A 17,721-nucleotide genomic window follows, 5' to 3' on the forward strand; every position below is an offset into this window, starting at 1 on the left:
ATGCTCAGATAAAATTTGAACTCTCCTTGTCTAAAAACTCCATCCCAACTCGTATCTCACAATATGGCCCTGAAAGCTCCATGTTGTTAATTGTATTTAGTATACCATTAAAGTTATCAAAGTTTTCTCTAATGATATGAACTTTTGATGAGCTTCTTTATTTAATTTTTTAATAATTTAGATATTTAATTTTTCAAATTAACATTTATTATTTGTCATTCATGCCCTCATAGACAATGCACCACCACCTTATTAGTTACTTTGTGCAAACTATACTATAGAGTAATTTTACAAAAATAAATTTTAGAAGTAAAGAAAATTTAATTTAAACGTCTTAATTTTTCTCTTAAAAATCTTAATAGAATATTATCTATCGTTAATGAGTTGTTTGTAATGTAGCAAAATTAGAATTAAAATTAACCTCCGAGGTATAGTTGAGTTGGTTACGATGCAGCAGACTTGCAGAAGAGAGTAAGAATTCGAATCCTGACGAAGTCAGACAAATCCTGCATCGTGATCAACTGTAATTTTTCGATTTACCTTCTCACAAGAATTAGAATTAGAGAAAGAAAGAGGAGATGATTGTAGTCAGACAAATTCTGCATCACGATCAACTGCAATTTCTATTTCTCGATTTACCTTTTCATAACAATTAGAATTAGAAAAAGAGAGAGGAGATGATTGTGAAGAAGAGAACGATCTTCACCCACTGCCCTCATTCTCTCTCTCTCTCTCATGCCCTTCCCCTTCCCTATAAATACCATTCTTTTTTTTTTTTATCTCTCACCCACATCTATCTCCCCCATTTCGCTTCCTCTTCGCCTTGCTTCCATGGTTTGTCGAACCGCTGACCAATTTGGGCCCAATTCTCTGCCAGTACCACCGCCACCTCTTTGGGTCGTCTCGAGGTTCCTTGCTTGATAGTCGAGGCGTCTAGGGCTGCAATCGAGCCTGTCAGACCGATCCCGGCCTGGGATTGAGGGTTTTCGCCTCTTTCCACCTCTGAGTCGGCGTTTGATTGGGTCTGTGCTTGGAAGATTCCGCCTCCCTGCCGTAGGTCCAGGATCCTCCGAAATATTGGATTTTTAGTTGGTTTGGAGGCTTTGGTTTATGCTGCTGATCTAGGTTTTTGAGCCCTTTGTTATTCTGCGCTGCTATGTTAATTTACTGATGATTCTTGAACCGCGGATTGTTCTAGTTCTCGGTGATAGTCCGTTGATTATAGAAATTTTGATGGTGGAAAGAGAGTTGACGCTTTTAGGAAAATTTTTAGTTGTTGAATTTGCCTAGGGGTTGCGGGTTGTCTTCTTCTTTGATGTTTAGGTGATGTGTTGTAGAGGAGATGCGTGCTAATTGCTTGCTTTAAACTGCTACCTATCGTTTTAGATAAGTCTATTTGAAGGAAAAAGGTTTTTTTTAGTCGAGAGGTTCTGGTTAGATTGCTCATTGTCTCGTAACATTCTATTGTGCATGTGTTCCTCCGGAGCGTTGTATGTTCCTTGTTCTGGCACAACTGTCAACTTAAGATAACTACTAACAAGCTTTTTTCCTGGAATTTGCTTTCTGATCACTCTGACAACATGTTCAATGTGTATAGCTGAGTTGACTGTGCTACATATTGGTTTTACATGTCCATTCTTCTTAACATATCTTGGACAAGCTAACCAGTATTGAACTTACCTTCTGTATTACTGATATTCATACCCAGCAATCAATAAAGAAAAGGGAACAATCAATAGTGGAATATCTGTTCAAGCTGCAGTCCACTTCTAATCATCTATCACTTTCATCTGTCAAAATTACTTCCTATCACATTTTGTGATTCTCATGTTGGGACTTCATGTAAGTTATATTCATGTGTTGTGTGCAAGAAAGCATAAAGTTTATGTTGTTATCCGAGATTTGTTCCTATCAGAATTCATACTAGTAGTTTTTAGTTTCACTAGTTTAGGTTTTAGGAATATTGAAATTCTTCTTTTTTATATGCAGGAATTCGTCTACATATTGGACTCAATACCATTCTACAACAATTGAATGAATCTTGTGTTCAGTTTATAACTTATTCAACTATATCTTTATGGGCTGATTCTGGCATTTCATGGGAGGTGTAGAAGATAATGAACCACCATCAAAACGTGTTAAAGCATCCTCAGTAGATTTGGATAGACTTTTGAATACTTCATCAGTTTTTGCGTATATCAGTCCTTGGGGAGGTCAAATGGCCAGGCCTTTACCATCCCAAGGGAGAGAAGACATCATTGGTTCTAAAGGAGTCATTAAGAAAGTTGAATTTGTGAGAATTATTACCAAAGCCCTCTATTCTCTTGGTTATGAAAGAAGTGGAGCAGTTCTGGAAGAAGAGTCAGGAATACCATTGCACTCTTCTGTTGTGAACCTCTTTCAGAAGCAAGTTCTTGATGGAAACTGGGATGAAAGCATGATAACATTGCATAAAATAGGGGTTGACGATGAAAATATTTTGAAGTCTGCTTCCTTTTTTATTTTGGAGCAGAAGTTCTTTGAACTTTTGGAGAACAATAAGGTAATGGAAGCCTTACAAACATTAAGAAATGAGATCTCTCCGCTTAGCATTAACAAAAAGCGGGTGCACAATCTTTCCAGTTGCATTATATCTCCTTCACAGCGTATCTCACTTGGGTTTGCCAACGTGGGAACAAAGATTTCAGACTTACGAATGAGGCTACTAGATGAGCTGCAGAAATTGCTTCCTCCATCGATAATGATACCTGAGAGGAGGTTGGAGCACTTGGTTGAACAGGCTCTTAATGTTCAAAGAGAAGCTTGTTATTTCCATAACTCTGTTGAAGGTTGTCTTTCATTGTACACTGATCATCAGTGTGGAAAGGACCAATTACCTTCTCAAACAACACAGGTTGGAAGTGTACAGTAGCATGCTATTTATATGTTTGATTTTCTTGCACTTAAGTACGCTAATTTCTGAAGTCTACTTGTCTTATACATGCATTCATAGTTTATTTTGAAGCTAGGTTTCTTGTTGTTCAGAGTTGGATTTGCATTAATATATTTGCTGTGTGCGTGTGTGAATTGTTGGATCTTTCAACAATATCTCAATTGATAAATAATTTAATTATTTAAATCAGTTCTACTAGTTCTGTCTCTCTCAACCATTTTTTTTTTCTCATTTTGGCAGATATTACAGGAACACCATGATGAAGTATGGTTCTTACAGTTCTCCAACCAAGGAAAGTATTTAGCATCGTCATCAAATGATAAATCTGCAATTATATGGGAGGTACATTTTTTTAGAATTTGATTTCCTTAGTTTGTCTCTTAGTACAGTTTCTACTAAATCACTATAGTTGGTATTTACTTCTTTCTAGAGTCATCATGTGCTTAATGGTGAAACAAACTGCAGGGCTTTTTTTTCTTCTTCTTTTGAGTAGCCTGTGCTTATTGAGCAAGTGGCAAACACCGCCTTGGCATGCTCTCTATTCTTAACATAAAACCATGGATATTAGTTTAGTAGGAATTAACTGATTGACTGAGCTGTGACATTTGGGTTGTGTTTTTGGCTTGAAAAGTACCAGCATTTTCTAATGTTTGGAGCTCTATATCACTGAATTGATTGGATATTATCATTTTTCTCTCCATGAATAAGGAAACAGGTTAAAAATTTATATCTTTTTTCTAGATGTAATATGGGTTATTTTCTTATTACATGTTATAATTTACACACCTATTGTATTAGTTGTACTGTTCCACTTCACCCTTGGTACATCATTTAGCAAAGCAAAATTTGGTTTGTTTCAGCTATTGGAGAGAACTTAAGATAGATAAGTTATTGAATCTAGGGATTCTTTGTGATGTAGCATGCAGTAAGGAACAATTCACTAATTTTCTTGGTTGACACTGTAAGTTTCATTCTTTCAAATTTTATCCTTTAAATGTCTATCATGTCCCACTGCTGAAATAATTGTCCATAAAGGTAGCCCAGTGCACGAAGTTTCCGCCAATGCAGGGTCCCGAGGAAGGATCTATTGTATACAACCTTACGCAAGAGGTTGTTTTCGAGACTCGAATCCGTGATTTCTAGGTCACATGGCAGCAATTTTACCGTTGCTCTAAGGTTCCCCTTCTTGCTAAAATAATTATCCATACTATCCAATAAGTTAATATATACATTTGATCAAATCTACCATCAAAGTTTGGCACATCAACTTTGATTGTGCTAGCGATTTTCTCTAATCGTCAACAAATTGAATTTCATGATTTGTTTCTCAAATGTGTTGGGTATTTGCCTTGCAACACAATAGTGCTCGAGTAGCTACAGATGTTCAAAATTTATATGTTTTGAAAAAAAAGTCATTATGCATGAGACTTTTTTCAAGACGTTGAAGGACTTTTAGAAGTTGGGTGATTTGCTTAGCAAGTTGGTTAAAGTTGGGTCATATGCTCTTTAGAGTACTCCCAATACTATCTTGAGGGATTAAACAAGTCCCATAAAAGATTTTATATTCCTATGCAATCTTGAAAATGCCAAGAGTCTTTGTAAAGGCTCTGGAATCTCCATGCTAACCTTGAAGTTTTCATGTACTCATTATATGTGCTTAAAGTAATTTATATGTACTCATTTTATTTAGGTTAATTGCTAAAAAATGACAAGTAGATGGAACATGAAATAGACAAGTAGGTCCTTTTAAAAAATCTTAAAATAACTGTACTTTAGCAATACTGCATTTCTATCCTGCTTTGATTAGCAGGCAATTCCATGCTAGTGATCCTCTGGAAAATTCACTTTCATAATTTGAAGATGGCCTCTAATTTCCCAATGTTCCCCAATTGATCTTATGAAATTTTGTTCAATTTCAGAAAGGTTGGTTCCCTTTGTGCAATAGGTTAAAGATAATCTTTGTATATCCATAGTTGATATTTACTGTCTTGTAGTAATTTCAGTATGTCATTACCACATTAGGTTCATGAAAATGGAGAATTCACTCTGAAGCACAGATTAATCGGTCATCAGAAGCCTGTCCTAATGGTTGCTTGGAGCCCTGATGACAGTCGACTTCTAACTTGTGGACTGGAAGAAGTTGTGAGGCTCTGGGATGTTTACTCTGGTGAATGCCTCCATGTCTATGAAAAGCCTGGTCTTGGTCTGATATCTTGTGGTTGGTTCCCAGATGGCAAAAGACTATTTTCTGGTGTCACCGATAAGACTATTTGTTTCTATGATTTGGATGGAAAAGAAGTGGACTCTTGGAAAGGGCAGCGAATGAGTAAAACCACTGATGTTGTGGTCACAAATGATGGTAGACATTTTATAACTTTATGCAGAGAAACAGCAATCTTGGTGCTAGAAAGGGGAACAAAAAATGAGAAATTGATAGAAGAAGAGCAAACAATTACTTCATTCTCTCTATCAAAGGATGATAACTTCTTACTCATAAATCTTATAAATCAGGAGATTCACATGTGGAGCATAATGGATGAGCCAAAACTTGTTACCAGATACAAAGGTCACAAACGCTGTCGTTTCCTGATAAGGTCTTGTTTTGGAGGGTTTGAGCAAGCTTTTATTGCTAGTGGAAGTGAAGATTCACAGGTATGCATCTGTCATTAAAAAAAATTGAATGCCGATAAAATTGTACTATCTATTAGTTTGAACTAGTAGGTAGGGTCTCTATGGGTCCTCTGGTTTATTTTTTTCACTTACTCCCTACTATTGGTGTGTGCACAGCAGTTTAACCAACTGTTTTATATCTTTAACAGTTTCTTTTTGCTTTCTCTAGATTACTCTTGTAGGATAAACTACAAAATGGTTTGTATGATAAAACTAGATTTTTCACTGTGTGATCAGAGTACATCCACAATTTGGAAATTAAAACCTGTATTAGTCAGACTTACCGTTACTCCCATATCCATGTTGACATGAGACAACACGGGTATGGGCATATAGAATGAGTCATATGAGCCTGAGTTGTCTATGGAAGAAGAAATAGAAAGTGGGGAGGGGGAAGAAGAAGACGTGGTTGAGGAAACTTTCCTCCTGGGAGACAGATTGTCACATTGGGGAAGGAGGGGCATTACAAGGGAGGCTTGCATTGCGCAGGAATAATTGTGTAGCAACAGCATCGCTTATGGAGGGTGGCATTACATAGAGGGAGAAGAACATGATCATGTGTGAGGCAGAAGAGTATGGTAAAATTAGGTTTATAAAACATATAACGTAAGCTATATTTCAGCTTACAACTGATATAATATAACTTATCACTATAATGCAAAATCTTATATCATATAGCATGAACTTATAATTAGTATAATCCAACTTATAACTTATTCTATATCTTATAGCTTAATAATAGGCTATATAAGTTATTAGATATCTTATAAGTGAATAAGGGGTTTATTAAATAAAATAATTTATTTTTTATTAACTAAGTTAATATATTAAGCTATAATACATATCCCATCTAGTAGTTTGTTTATTATAAATTATTAAATAGATTAAGTTAATATATTTATTATAGCTATATTATTGTTGTTTCTCCATACTTGTATGATAAATTTAGACTCATTTTTGACAAATCCCTGTGTCACCCAATTTTGGGGGAAAAAAAATATATTTGTTTGACACAGATTCATTCCCGTGTCAAAATTCTTCATACCTGAGTATGACTAACACAGATCAAGAGCACTTTGCTAGATTGAGCTACAATTTCCAATTGGACAATTAGAGGCCTTCTCAACTAGGATGTGCAATAATATTGTTCTGATGCTTCAATCACCTAAATGTCTAATGCCACTGCTGTATGTTTTGTATGCTAAGAGTGGCATTATATTCTGATAAAAAAGTCTTAAGAAATATTGAAATAAAATTTATATCAAACTTTTTAGATCACGTGCACCTAACAAGCCTTGTGATAAGTGTTGGGAAGTTGGAATAATGCAATTGACTCATCTTTTTAGGGAACCTATATCCATCTGTTGTGTATCTGAAGTATAAAAACATCTTATTGACATTCTACTTTCTAGTTCTTTGTTAAGATTGTTCTCGATGCCCTTTTTTTGGCAGGCCATGGAAGAAATGGTGGTAAGCAAACAAGGTTTACTCAAAAGCTTCTTTTAGCCTTTTATTTTCTGTTCTAAAGCTGATTGGAAATGAGAATCATATTAATCTCATAATAATATCTGAATTCAAATGTCTTCTGTTGCGTTTCCCTCTTATGTAGCTTCTGATCCATATGAAAATGGCATAGGAGTGTGCTCACACGCCAACATGCACATAAATATTAATACATCTCAATTTACCTATCAGTCAAATTTTTATATGTTAAGTCATCCTCATTATTAACTGCTTAGCTTTTGATTAAACCTATAAGATAAAAAATAGATCTATTTCAATGATGGAGAATTGCTCTTTTTGCTCTAGTCTGTTTGCCTTTCTTAATCTTAAACTTGCAAATACAATTTGTGCTAGCAAAGTTACAAAGTTACTTATTACTTGCTAGATAATAGAAACAATAAATCTGAACTCATGAAATTTGATTATTTTTGTACATACTATGTTTTAGCAACTTTTGAATGATTTTTGTACTCTGTATTATTAGGCTCCGGTGGTTTGTTTGTTACTGTTGCTATTTTGTTATCAGGTATATATATGGCATCGAGGCACCGGTGATCTCGTAGAAGCTCTCGCTGGACATTCCGGCACTGTCAACTGTGTTAGCTGGAACCCGACAAATCCACACATGCTCGCATCCGCCAGTGATGATCACACAATCCGCATCTGGGGATTAAGCAAGGTTAACCTGAAGCACAAGCAGAAGCACAGCAATGGGATTGTTCACCAGTGCAATGGAAACAGTAAATGAGCAAAAGATGAAACCAGTCAAGTTCTCATCCTCGACTGAATGCGTTGTTTGTAAATCCTTACCTCTTGGCATCGATAGCACTTGCCTTTGTAACGGTACAGTTGCTATTTGCTGACATGAATATCCAATGACTATTTTAATTTGTAAGGTGATTTCTTTAATTGAAACAAGATGAAGTTCCAGGCTTCTTTTGCCTCTTTTCAAATGCCATGCCATTTTCTTGGAAATCACTTTCCTCAAAAACTCCAATGCCAATTGGTAAGATCATGAACTTTTTTATGTTCATCCTTCTTAGAGAGTTCTATATTTCTAAGCTTTATGTTGTGGTAGTTACAAAAGTAAACTGCTATTCCTTGATCAATTTTTTTGAGGAACATGCAGGTTGTGGTTTGAATGAATCAAAGTGAAACTGATGAGTTGCACTAACAAGAGTGATTTGAGCAATCCAATGGATCTGAACAGTTTGGGTGGCCAAAGAGGTCTACTTAGAGAGGCGAACCAGGTGGACTAAGTAAGCTAAGTGGCAAGTGAGCCGGGCAAATCGAGCGCGGTGAATATAATCCTAGTCGAGTCGATTCAATGAGACTTCCTATTGAGTTGGTTGGATTGGGTAGCTACACTAGTAGCAAAGGTGCTTTAGGCAATAAGAAGAGCTAGTCTTATTTAACCTTTCACTAAATTTTTTTTTACAAGTTAAAAAAAAATTTATCAACCAAAATAATTTATGAGCTAGATTGAAAGAAACTCTAAATATTAAACGGCTCAAAGTGAAATTAACCTCGTAAATAGAGTAATTATCCAAATACAGCCTCTAAAATGAAAAAAAAAATACACAAAATGATCATCTTTTCATAAAATATTTAAATTAAATTCCTCTTATAGTTTAGAGCTACAATAGTCTTGACTGTGAAAATAAATTTATTAGTATCCATAGATGGAAAAGATCCATGAATTTGCCTTCAGGTTAATCACATCGTAAGAATTAAAAATTTAGATTATAAAAAAAATGGAAAACAAACTTATTTAATTTATAAATTATAAGTATTTTTATCACTATAATGCCTTAATTTTAGTTAATTCTCCAATAAAGCACCGCATAATTTCTTTTGTGCAATCGTGTCGCAAGGGTCAAGGCCCTCGCTCAGTACAGGAGATGGCGGCTATGCAAGCTAATCCACGAACCTCCAGCACCCTAATCTCCCAGTCCGCAAGACGGCCTTCACCGAGGCGGCCGCCGGTGCGCATCCGCTGCTCGGCCGCCCCCTCTCCACCCCGGAGCTACCGCATTACCCTCCTCCCCGGCGATGGAATCGGCCCCGAGGTCGTCTCCGTCGCCAAGGACGTGCTCTACCTCGCCGGATCTCTCGAAGGTACGAAATCCAATCAGCAAAATCCTTTTTTTCCCCTTAGGGTTCATGATTTTCTCGGTCTGATGGCTCATAAAGTTGCTTCCTTTATGTCGGTATCTTGTGCAGGCATCGAATTCCATTTCCGGGCGGTGCCCATTGGCGGCGCTGCGCTGGACTCTGCTGGCGTCCCGCTTCCGGAGGAAACCCTGACGGCTGCTAAGGAATCTGACGCTGTCCTCCTGGGAGCTATAGGAGGGTTTGTGTTGCAATTCATTTTCCTGGCGGATTGCTTAAGGATTGAATTCTAGAGGCATTGATTTTAATTTCATGAACTAATGTGCGAAACGTTAGGTATAAGTGGGATGCTAATGAGAAGCATCTGAAGCCTGAGACTGGGTTACTTCAGCTTCGGGCAGGACTAGGTGTTTTTGCAAACCTGAGGCCAGCTACCGTTTTGCCACAGGTAATGCAAAAGCAGTTGACACATCTATGTATCTTCTGGCATTTTACTTGACTGATTCCATTACTTAGGCTGTCAGATCTTATTGTGTATTGTAACTAAGTATTGAAGAGGCAAAAAAAAAGTGAAATGATTGTGCAAATAATTATCATTTTAGGCTTGATATAATATCTGCACAGGTTCATATGTAAAATTTGACCAGATAGTGATACTTTGCTTCAGAAGAGGATGATTCAATTGCCTATTTTGTTGATTTTTGATGATTGATCAAATGATGCATATATTGAGTTCTATATGATGATTAATATGTAAAATTATATTGCTTTGAGTGACTTAAATTACTTTTCAGCTGGTCTCAGCAACTTAAACAGTTTGCTTTCTATAGTGGTGCTATCTTAGGTTTCTTTCAATGAGGTTCTGATCATTAGACTCTCATATGAAAATTTTGACATCACAATAATATTATGTATTTTTAATTTTTATATTTTAAAATCTTGATCTTTTTCTGTGGGTGGGAGAGTTTTAGGAAACAAGTTGGTTCATGGCTTCTATTCTGTGAAACTAATAAAAAGATCATGAAGTCATATCATCTCAATTTAATTGTGAATAACTTGTTTGTAAGTGACATGGAAATGAAGAAAGATTACTTTTTAATTCAACCTATATATAAGCATACAAGTTCGTAGGGATAAATTTCTCAACTCCATCTTTCTTGAATTTCATATTGATTAAATTCTAGATAGCTTCGTTAGATCAAAAATTCATTCCCTTTTTCATGTATTTGACTGAATATTCTATATCCTAACTTTTGCATCAATCTTTTCTCAATCAGAGATTGTTCTTTGCTTTGCTGATCTTGCAATAAGAACAATCTGATGATATATTGACATGTGATATTATTCTGCATTGATCATTCTATGTTGGCTGTATTGTTTTTATTAGCTTGTTGACTCATCGACTCTGAAGAAAGAGGTGGCTGAAGGAGTTGACATAATGGTTGTTAGAGAACTTACTGGAGGTATGATGCTTTGTCAACTTAATTCCAATCTTGATTGTAAAGATGATTTGGCGGTCAGTGTTAAAGAGTAAATTGATATTTAACCATCAAAAGTTGCTATTCACAGGAATCTACTTTGGAAAGCCTAGAGGCTTTGGATCCAATGACAGAGGTGAAGACATTGGTTTCAACACTGAAATCTATTCTGTTCCTGAGGTATTAAAATCTAGAATGATACCTATTTGTTTTCCCTAATTTATTCCACCCTCGCTTTCCAAAGTACTCAATACCCAAATTTATTCCACCCTAGAATGATAAGACACATGATTTTTAACTTTAATGACACTACTGATGAGTCAATAATTATTAGGTGATATCATGTGTATCAAAAATTGAGTTATGACAGTATGCTTTATGATTTTTTGACAAACATTGTGTCATATATGTTCCGTGATAATTTATATGCCTTATGTTTCTTGCAAATAAATTTAACTTTCTGACAACTTCTCAACAGATTGACAGAATTGCACGAGTAGCATTTGAAGTCGCTCGAAAACGAAGGGGAAAATTGTGCTCTGTCGACAAAGCAAATGTTTTGGAGGTTAAGAAAGCCTAGAAAAGTTATAATCATTTTTACCGATTCCTTTTCTTCAACTTTATTCCTGAAACATTACCTCAGACACACAAATGCTTTCGAAATTTTGCATTCTCTTGTTTTGTACTTCGGTATAACTAATACCTAATGCTGGCTAAATCACGTTGTTATATTCATACCATAGTTTTGTATTAGTTAGTTCATTTGTTCTCATAATTACTCTGCCTAATTTGTGAAAATAATGTGTTAATCTGGTGCACTATGAATCTCACTTAGGCTTCGATGCTGTGGAGGAAGACGGTCACTGCTTTGGCATCTGAATTCTCGGATGTTGAAATCTCCCACATGTATGTGGACAATGCAGCAATGCAACTTATCAGGAACCCAAGACAGGTGTTCTTATTTTCCTTTTGTGCGTGCACCAGCGTATAATGCATCCTGTTTATGTAATCTTTCTTAACATGATTCGCAGTTTGATACGATCGTGACGAATAATATATTCGGAGATATTTTGTCTGATGAGGCATCCATGCTTACTGGAAGCATTGGTATGCTTCCATCTGCTAGCATTGGCGCATCGGTATGCAAACCTACAGCCTGTTAGTTCATTTTAAGTATTTTGGCATAACGATTCTTGTCGAGTGATAAATTCCCCAAACCTGTAGGGTCCCGGGCTATTCGAACCTATCCATGGATCGGCTCCTGATATTGCTGGCCAGGTTTGATCTGCAAAACCTTTCCACTTCTGTATCTTTTCTGCTCTATTATATGTTTCTTCATGTGGGATCTTAGTGTGTTTTAATCTCAGGATAAAGCAAATCCATTAGCCACAGTTCTCAGTGCCGCTATGCTCCTGCGATATGGACTTGGCGAAGAGCAGGCTGCAAAGCGGATTGAAGATGCAGTGATTCATACTCTGAATAAAGGGTTCCGAACTGGTGACATTTTTTCGGAAGGAACGGTATATAATTCTATTACGCTACAAGTACTGTCAGTTATATTTCTACCCGTAAACAAGTTGTCTGTGTTATATTTAGAATACTGTGCTTTGGCCTCTTCCCTCAATAAATCAGACATTATCTTGTTAGCTTGCGAATTAGTACATTCAAGAAACCAGTAGTTGTGAAATCTAAAATAGGTTTAGATAGAAACAAGTAGTAGTAGCAAGTTTTTTCGATCGCAGGATTGTTTTATACAGTTTTACCAAACTTTGGCTCGATATATTTAACTGTTCTGCCACAATATTTCTCTAATGTTCCTTGTTTTTCAGACACTGGTTGGTTGCAAGAGAATGGGCGAAGAAGTGCTTAAATCTGTCGACTCCCAAGCTACCATTGCGGCTCTCCACTGATGGTCTATATTGATGATCTTGCGGCTCTCCTCTTAAACCAAGAGAAGAGGTACTTAGCTTAAGCCTTTGTATCCTCCTTGTTGGATTTCAATAACTTTGTTGTCGCAAAAAGCTTGTTTCACTTTTGTTGAGCCAACTTGATGGTCATGCTAGAACATAACGTGGAGGGTTGTTTTGTCAATTTCTGATGCTTGATTGGAATTATTTTCTTCGTAGTGGTCAATTGCAATTTCTTGATTTACTTCTTCACAGATGTTCGTAATATCAATCATGTAAAACTATGGGGTGATAGATTTCACTTTTTACTAAAGTCACTTATAGTAGGTTGGAAGAGGAGTGATCAATTTTGCACATGATTTTGTTCCAATATTTGGATACATAACTTAGAATGATTTAACTTGGAATCTAAAACGGAGCGAGCATAAAAGACGACCTTCGAACTATGTAGGGTATATCAAAGGAGGTGACCGAGGATCAACTAAGACGTGATGAACCAGTTTGGTAAGTCGATTGAATCAATTCGATAGATTAAGTGGACCGTGTGGAGTGAACATATTAGGAGGAAGGGTTAGAACAAGTTAGGCAAGTTGCTCGATTAAGTTAGGCAAGTTTCTTCGATCGTTACTTTCTCGAGCTCAATTTGAAGACATATATAGAAAAAACCCTAGGGGTATTTTTGTCAGTTCGATCGACCTGGGGAAATGACTTAATGGGCCTCTCTCCAGTGCGAACGGCAAGGCCCAACCCATGTCGAACTGTCTCCATCCTGATCATCTCTCTCCGGTTCTTCCAGCTCTCTCCGAAGAACTGGTCTCTGCTCTCTCTCGCATGGCAACCACAGGCCTGCATTCTCGTGCAGTGTCAGAATGAATTCAAGTCTCGGCGAGTGGATTCCAACGAGGTAAACCAAGAAAAGAAAATTCCCAAAGCATGCAATTGCGCCATTACCATCTGGACAGAAAACTAACTTCTTTCTTTCTTTCTTTTTCATCCATTTACCACAGTGATTCACCCTGCCGCCATGATGAAGCCTGCCCTTCAGTAATGGCGAGCATCAGAATAGAAAGTCTCAGTAAAACTCATCTGGCCAGACGCCTACAAATATTCATACAAGGCGCCAACTGAGAGCTCATGCACGACTTTGAATATTCTGACACACAGCAAGAGATGATCCCTACGAAGTGCAGGGATGATGATGAATGAGCTTTGGCTTGCACAGATCGAATACAGCTGCTGCGTGCGTTGGAATGCAATCTCTTCCTCTGATTCCGGACCCAGCTCAGAGATTTGGATGATCAGCGTGGATCATCAAAGTACAACCAAGAATCACATGGTTTTCAGTGTTCCCCTACCACCCCTCACACACGCTCTCCGACGCCATTTCCCTTTCCTTCAATTCTTTATTTTCCGATAGAACACGCTACGAACAGCTCAGGAATTGGCGGTTTCTGCTTACTGATCTTCACTCGCTAGGTGCCAAACGAACACCGCGATTTAAAAAGAGAGAGAGGTGCATTGATTCATCAGGGCGGCAATAAAGAACAGGAAGCAGGCAAAAGGCAGGCATGTTACTGTCGCAGATCGAGATTAGAATCTTTGCCTGCTAATCCGGCAGCAGGCGCAGACGGAGGAAGCGCCCAGCGGTCGCGATCGGGAGACTGCATTCCGTCGGATCACATCGCCGGTGGCGGCGCAGCTGCTCGTTGTCGATCTCTCAGGCGTCCTTTTTCTGTTTTCCCCCCTGGAAAATTGAATGGGCGATGAAATAAATAATTGGAAAATTCTGAAGTTTTATGATTAATAATTTAACTAGGCAGGGGTGCGATGCCATGCGGAGGAGGCATCACATGGGTACAACTGTACGGCGCAGCAGGACCGCAGGTTAGCTAACCTGCGCACCTGATCCGAATAGATGGGCGTGAGGAACGGCGTACCTTAGTCCGCGGTTGGAGGATGGGCTAATGTGCGCGCGGATCGAGACGCCGAAGACGCGCTAACGTACGCCGAGAGAGAGGGCCGGGAGGCTAACGTGCGCGCAGATTCGCACGGCCGACGAGTGGGAGAGGCGCAGAATAGCTTTTAAGCCAGGCCAGCGGCGCCGGGCGGAGTTGTTGGAGTTCGGAGGAGGAGAAGACGGCGTTTAGAAGACAGTGGAAATTGAAAAAAAGCATAATTAAAGAAATAAATTTAGAAATCCCAAGAATTTACAGGAAAGAGTGATTAAACAAATCGAAGGCACGAAATCACTTGGAAATAAATTTGAATTTGCTCTTCTTTTTTGGATTTTCTACTTCCTAATTTGACTTTGAACAACCGTTGCGATCTTGATCCTGACGCCGCTGGCGCCGGGCGGAGCGGGCCAATTGCGGGCGGTTCGAGGCGGAGCCCTCGCGCTCCTTCTTTTGCTGCGGCGAGAACAGGTGGGCGAGGCCGAAGACGGATACTGGCTTTCCAGAGCCGCGGAGGGAGCCTACTGGGACGACGTTGAGGACCGGCGCCACTCGGACGTTGGCGGAGTAGGATCTCTCCACCCCGCGCGTCCGCGGCCTCGGGCCGCCGGTGAAGCTCCCCGGGCTGCTCGAGCTCCGCTCCAGACCCTGGAACACGATCTTACCTGAGGAACTCATTCGTGGGCTGTCCACCGACACACCTCGAGGCGGGTGCGCTGCCGAATCGGTGATCCGCCTGCTGGGGTTCGACGCCACCCTCGATGACGCCGGCACGGCGGGGCGCGAGTAGGCGAGGGGGAGCCGGAACGGGACGTGACCGGGCTTATCGGAATCAATGGATAGCCTGGAGATATCCTCGTGATCGGGGCCCGAGGAGGAGGACGAGGATGAGTGGGAGAGACGGGAAACGACGAGCGGAGACTCTTGATCCGAGTCGCGGAGGAGGGGGAGGCTAAGCGACGCGTCGACGCCGACGGCCTTCGGGTGGCGGTGGAGCAGATGCTTGATGGCCGACCTAGGGATCGCATTCTTCGAGGCGACGGAGGCCGCCACGGACGGAGCGGCACCGATCGCCACTTGGACGCTGGCCTTCGCTGCGCGTGCGCGCTTGAGGCCAAGCAGCTCGCGCCAGCGAGCTGCGCACCGTGGCGCGCGGGGAAAACGCGTACGGATCTACGCCGGAGACCTCGGCCTTCCGCCGCGTCTCCGGAGGATCCGGCGAGACGATCTCTCCAGCCGAAGGGGGCTCAGCCGAAGGGGGCTCAGCCTCCGCGGGCTTGGGGACCGCCAGCTGGAGCGGCACCAGTTTCCCGTCCGAGAAGAGCTCGTCGGCGGGGAGCATGGCGACGGGGTCGTCGTGGAGCCGGAACTCGAAATCATCGTGGGAAGAAGCTTTGAGACGGCCCTCCGCCGCCGCGGGAGGAGGAGCGTCAACGGCAGCCGCCACATCGTGGCTGAAGGAGATCCGGGGGCCGATCCAGGAGAACGCCTCCGTCGCCGTCGGCGCGAGGACCACGCTGTTTACCAACGCGGACGCCATCGATCGAACCAGAAAACACAGAGGAGAGAGAGGAGACGAACAAGAAGACGAAGCAAGTGATCGACTGAGCAGATCAAGGTTTCATTTATAAATATCTCAAGCTCATGTTTCCTCTGCTCATAAAATTATTAATTATATAAAATTTTAATTGATAAATAAAAAAATTCTAATTTTCCGTTCAAATCTCTAATTCGGGTAAGGATTGGGTAAAGTAAACGGTACACATTGGACAGTAGTAATAAAATAAAATAAAAATACTCTTATTAATTAATTATTTATTCACATGGACATTCGCGCGGTCTCCATCTCTCTCTATCCGAACTCACTTTCCGCAAACTGTTGCCGGCCCCAACAAGCCGCATTCTCCCTACTTGCCTGCATTTGATTGGATGCCTAGTGGGTCCCAAAGTTACTATAGGAGACAGGCGGCGTGGGTAGACGGACTGCTTTGCTTTACATAAACTTTATAGACGTTAGACCGTCCGTTTTTCTTGATGAATCATCCAACGGCTGCATTTCCGTATTAGCTGCCAATCCTCGTTAGTTTTGAGGAAGAGGTTAAGGGGCGTTTGATTTAACATTTTTTTCTATTTTTTTTTTTGTTTTTATTTAATTTTTTAAAAATAGAAAATACGTTTGGTATGATATATTATTTTTTATTTTAAAAAAATAGAAAAATATAGTTGCCGTACCTAAGTCCCTCTGTTTCGGATCCAATAAAATTAAGGTCGTCTGAAAACTTACAAAGAAGAATGTGATGGAATCTTGACACCGACTAAATCGCGAGAAGGAAAGATGAGTGACGTCGACAGACTTGAGGAGGAAGGAGAGAGTTGTGGCGTCGTGCGTGGAGGAAAAGACCCATGAGGAGGGTTGCAGCGTTGGCTTGCTTGCGCGAGGAAGGGAAAATCGAAAAGGATTGCGTGTAGAGGAGGTTGCGGTGTCGGGGATAAAAGGAGTTGTGCAATAAGTTGCATCGTTGGGGAAGAAAGAAGTTGTGCGATAAGGTTGCGACGTTGGAAGAGAAAAGAAGTTGCGTAATGAAGTTGCGGCATTTGAGAGAAATTTAGAGTTGTGCGATCAGGGTTAGGACGTGCGACATTATTATAGCTGTGTTTTCACGTTTTATATTTACTAGTCACAGTTTTCATTCGCGTCTTAGAAAATGACTTCTCATTTTTCAAAGAAAATATAAAGTACAGAATAATTTCTAAAAAATAAAAAAAATTAAACCAAACACCCATTTCTATTGATTGTTTGGAATTGTTATTGATTAATGAGATACAATTAATGCAATATTTCAATTTATTTTTCTGAGAAGCTTGAAGTCTAGACTATTATTTCCCATTGACATTTAGCATGTTGACTTTTACTTAGGTATAGACTATTGTTCTTAGGTATAGAAGCCATCACCCATTTCTAATTGCTTTGTACTTTTAGTGCTGTTTTGTGATAGATTGTTCTTGTTTGTCTATTTGTGAGACAATTATTCTCAAGCATATTACTATAAAGAGGATGTATAATTTTCAATTTCCACTCTATATGTTTATGCCCCCACTGACCTTAAGAAATTGTATATTAGCCGACACTCCCGAAACTAAGGGAGGAAATAAAAGAGAAGATATAC

At 39.6% G+C, this 17,721-nt stretch overlaps 2 protein-coding genes and 1 pseudogene across 5 annotated transcripts; 2 read left to right on the forward strand and 1 right to left on the reverse strand.

Moving 5' to 3' along the window:
• Positions 1 to 802: 802 nt before the first annotated feature.
• On the forward strand, positions 803 to 8,057 carry LOC141842119 (WD repeat-containing protein 26 homolog). 4 transcript variants are annotated; one of them, XM_074730332.1, is made up of 5 exons: positions 803 to 1,125; positions 1,990 to 2,893; positions 3,173 to 3,274; positions 4,955 to 5,584; positions 7,632 to 8,057. In XM_074730332.1, the coding sequence occupies exons 2-5, from the start codon at positions 2,099 to 2,101 to the stop codon at positions 7,851 to 7,853; spliced, it is 1,749 nt and encodes a 582-aa protein (XP_074586433.1). In that variant the 5' UTR covers positions 803 to 1,125; positions 1,990 to 2,098; the 3' UTR covers positions 7,854 to 8,057. The 4 variants fall into 4 exon arrangements, with proteins under 4 accessions (XP_074586433.1, XP_074586435.1, XP_074586436.1 ...); XM_074730334.1 differs by having other exon boundaries at positions 803 to 1,057; XM_074730335.1 differs by having other exon boundaries at positions 803 to 1,053.
• Positions 8,058 to 8,971: 914 nt separating this feature from the next.
• On the forward strand, positions 8,972 to 12,828 carry LOC141838968 (3-isopropylmalate dehydrogenase 2, chloroplastic-like). Its single transcript, XM_074726605.1, has 11 exons — positions 8,972 to 9,223; positions 9,329 to 9,458; positions 9,554 to 9,665; positions 10,605 to 10,680; positions 10,787 to 10,875; positions 11,174 to 11,260; positions 11,531 to 11,647; positions 11,727 to 11,834; positions 11,920 to 11,973; positions 12,063 to 12,215; positions 12,525 to 12,828. Exons 1-11 carry the CDS (start codon positions 9,007 to 9,009, stop codon positions 12,603 to 12,605), a joined length of 1,224 nt encoding a protein of 407 aa, XP_074582706.1. The 5' UTR covers positions 8,972 to 9,006; the 3' UTR covers positions 12,606 to 12,828.
• A 1,934-nt stretch (positions 12,829 to 14,762) lies between these two features.
• Positions 14,763 to 16,134, reverse strand: LOC141840773 (uncharacterized; annotated as a pseudogene).
• Between the last annotated feature and the right edge of the window lie 1,587 nt (positions 16,135 to 17,721).

Source organism: Curcuma longa, chromosome 11, assembly GCF_044706935.1.
Source record: "Curcuma longa cultivar G26 ecotype Majalengka, Jawa Barat chromosome 11, ITB_CL_G26_1.1, whole genome shotgun sequence".
NCBI lineage: Eukaryota > Viridiplantae > Streptophyta > Magnoliopsida > Zingiberales > Zingiberaceae > Curcuma > Curcuma longa.

What these genes read in the sequence shown, in the direction of transcription:
- LOC141842119 (XM_074730332.1), top strand. Translation starts at nt 2,099, where the DNA reads ATGGGAGGTGTAGAAGATAATGAACCACCATCAAAACGTGTTAAAGCA. An exon ending in AATCTGCAATTATATGGGAG is followed by an intron (nt 3,275 to 4,954) that starts GTACATTTTTTT and finishes TTACCACATTAG; the next exon opens with GTTCATGAAAATGGAGAATT. An exon ending in GTGGAAGTGAAGATTCACAG is followed by an intron (nt 5,585 to 7,631) that starts GTATGCATCTGT and finishes TTTTGTTATCAG; the next exon opens with GTATATATATGGCATCGAGG.
- LOC141838968 (XM_074726605.1), top strand. Translation starts at nt 9,007, where the DNA reads ATGGCGGCTATGCAAGCTAATCCACGAACCTCCAGCACCCTAATCTCC. An exon ending in TTATCAGGAACCCAAGACAG is followed by an intron (nt 11,648 to 11,726) that starts GTGTTCTTATTT and finishes CATGATTCGCAG; the next exon opens with TTTGATACGATCGTGACGAA. An exon ending in ACATTTTTTCGGAAGGAACG is followed by an intron (nt 12,216 to 12,524) that starts GTATATAATTCT and finishes CTTGTTTTTCAG; the next exon opens with ACACTGGTTGGTTGCAAGAG.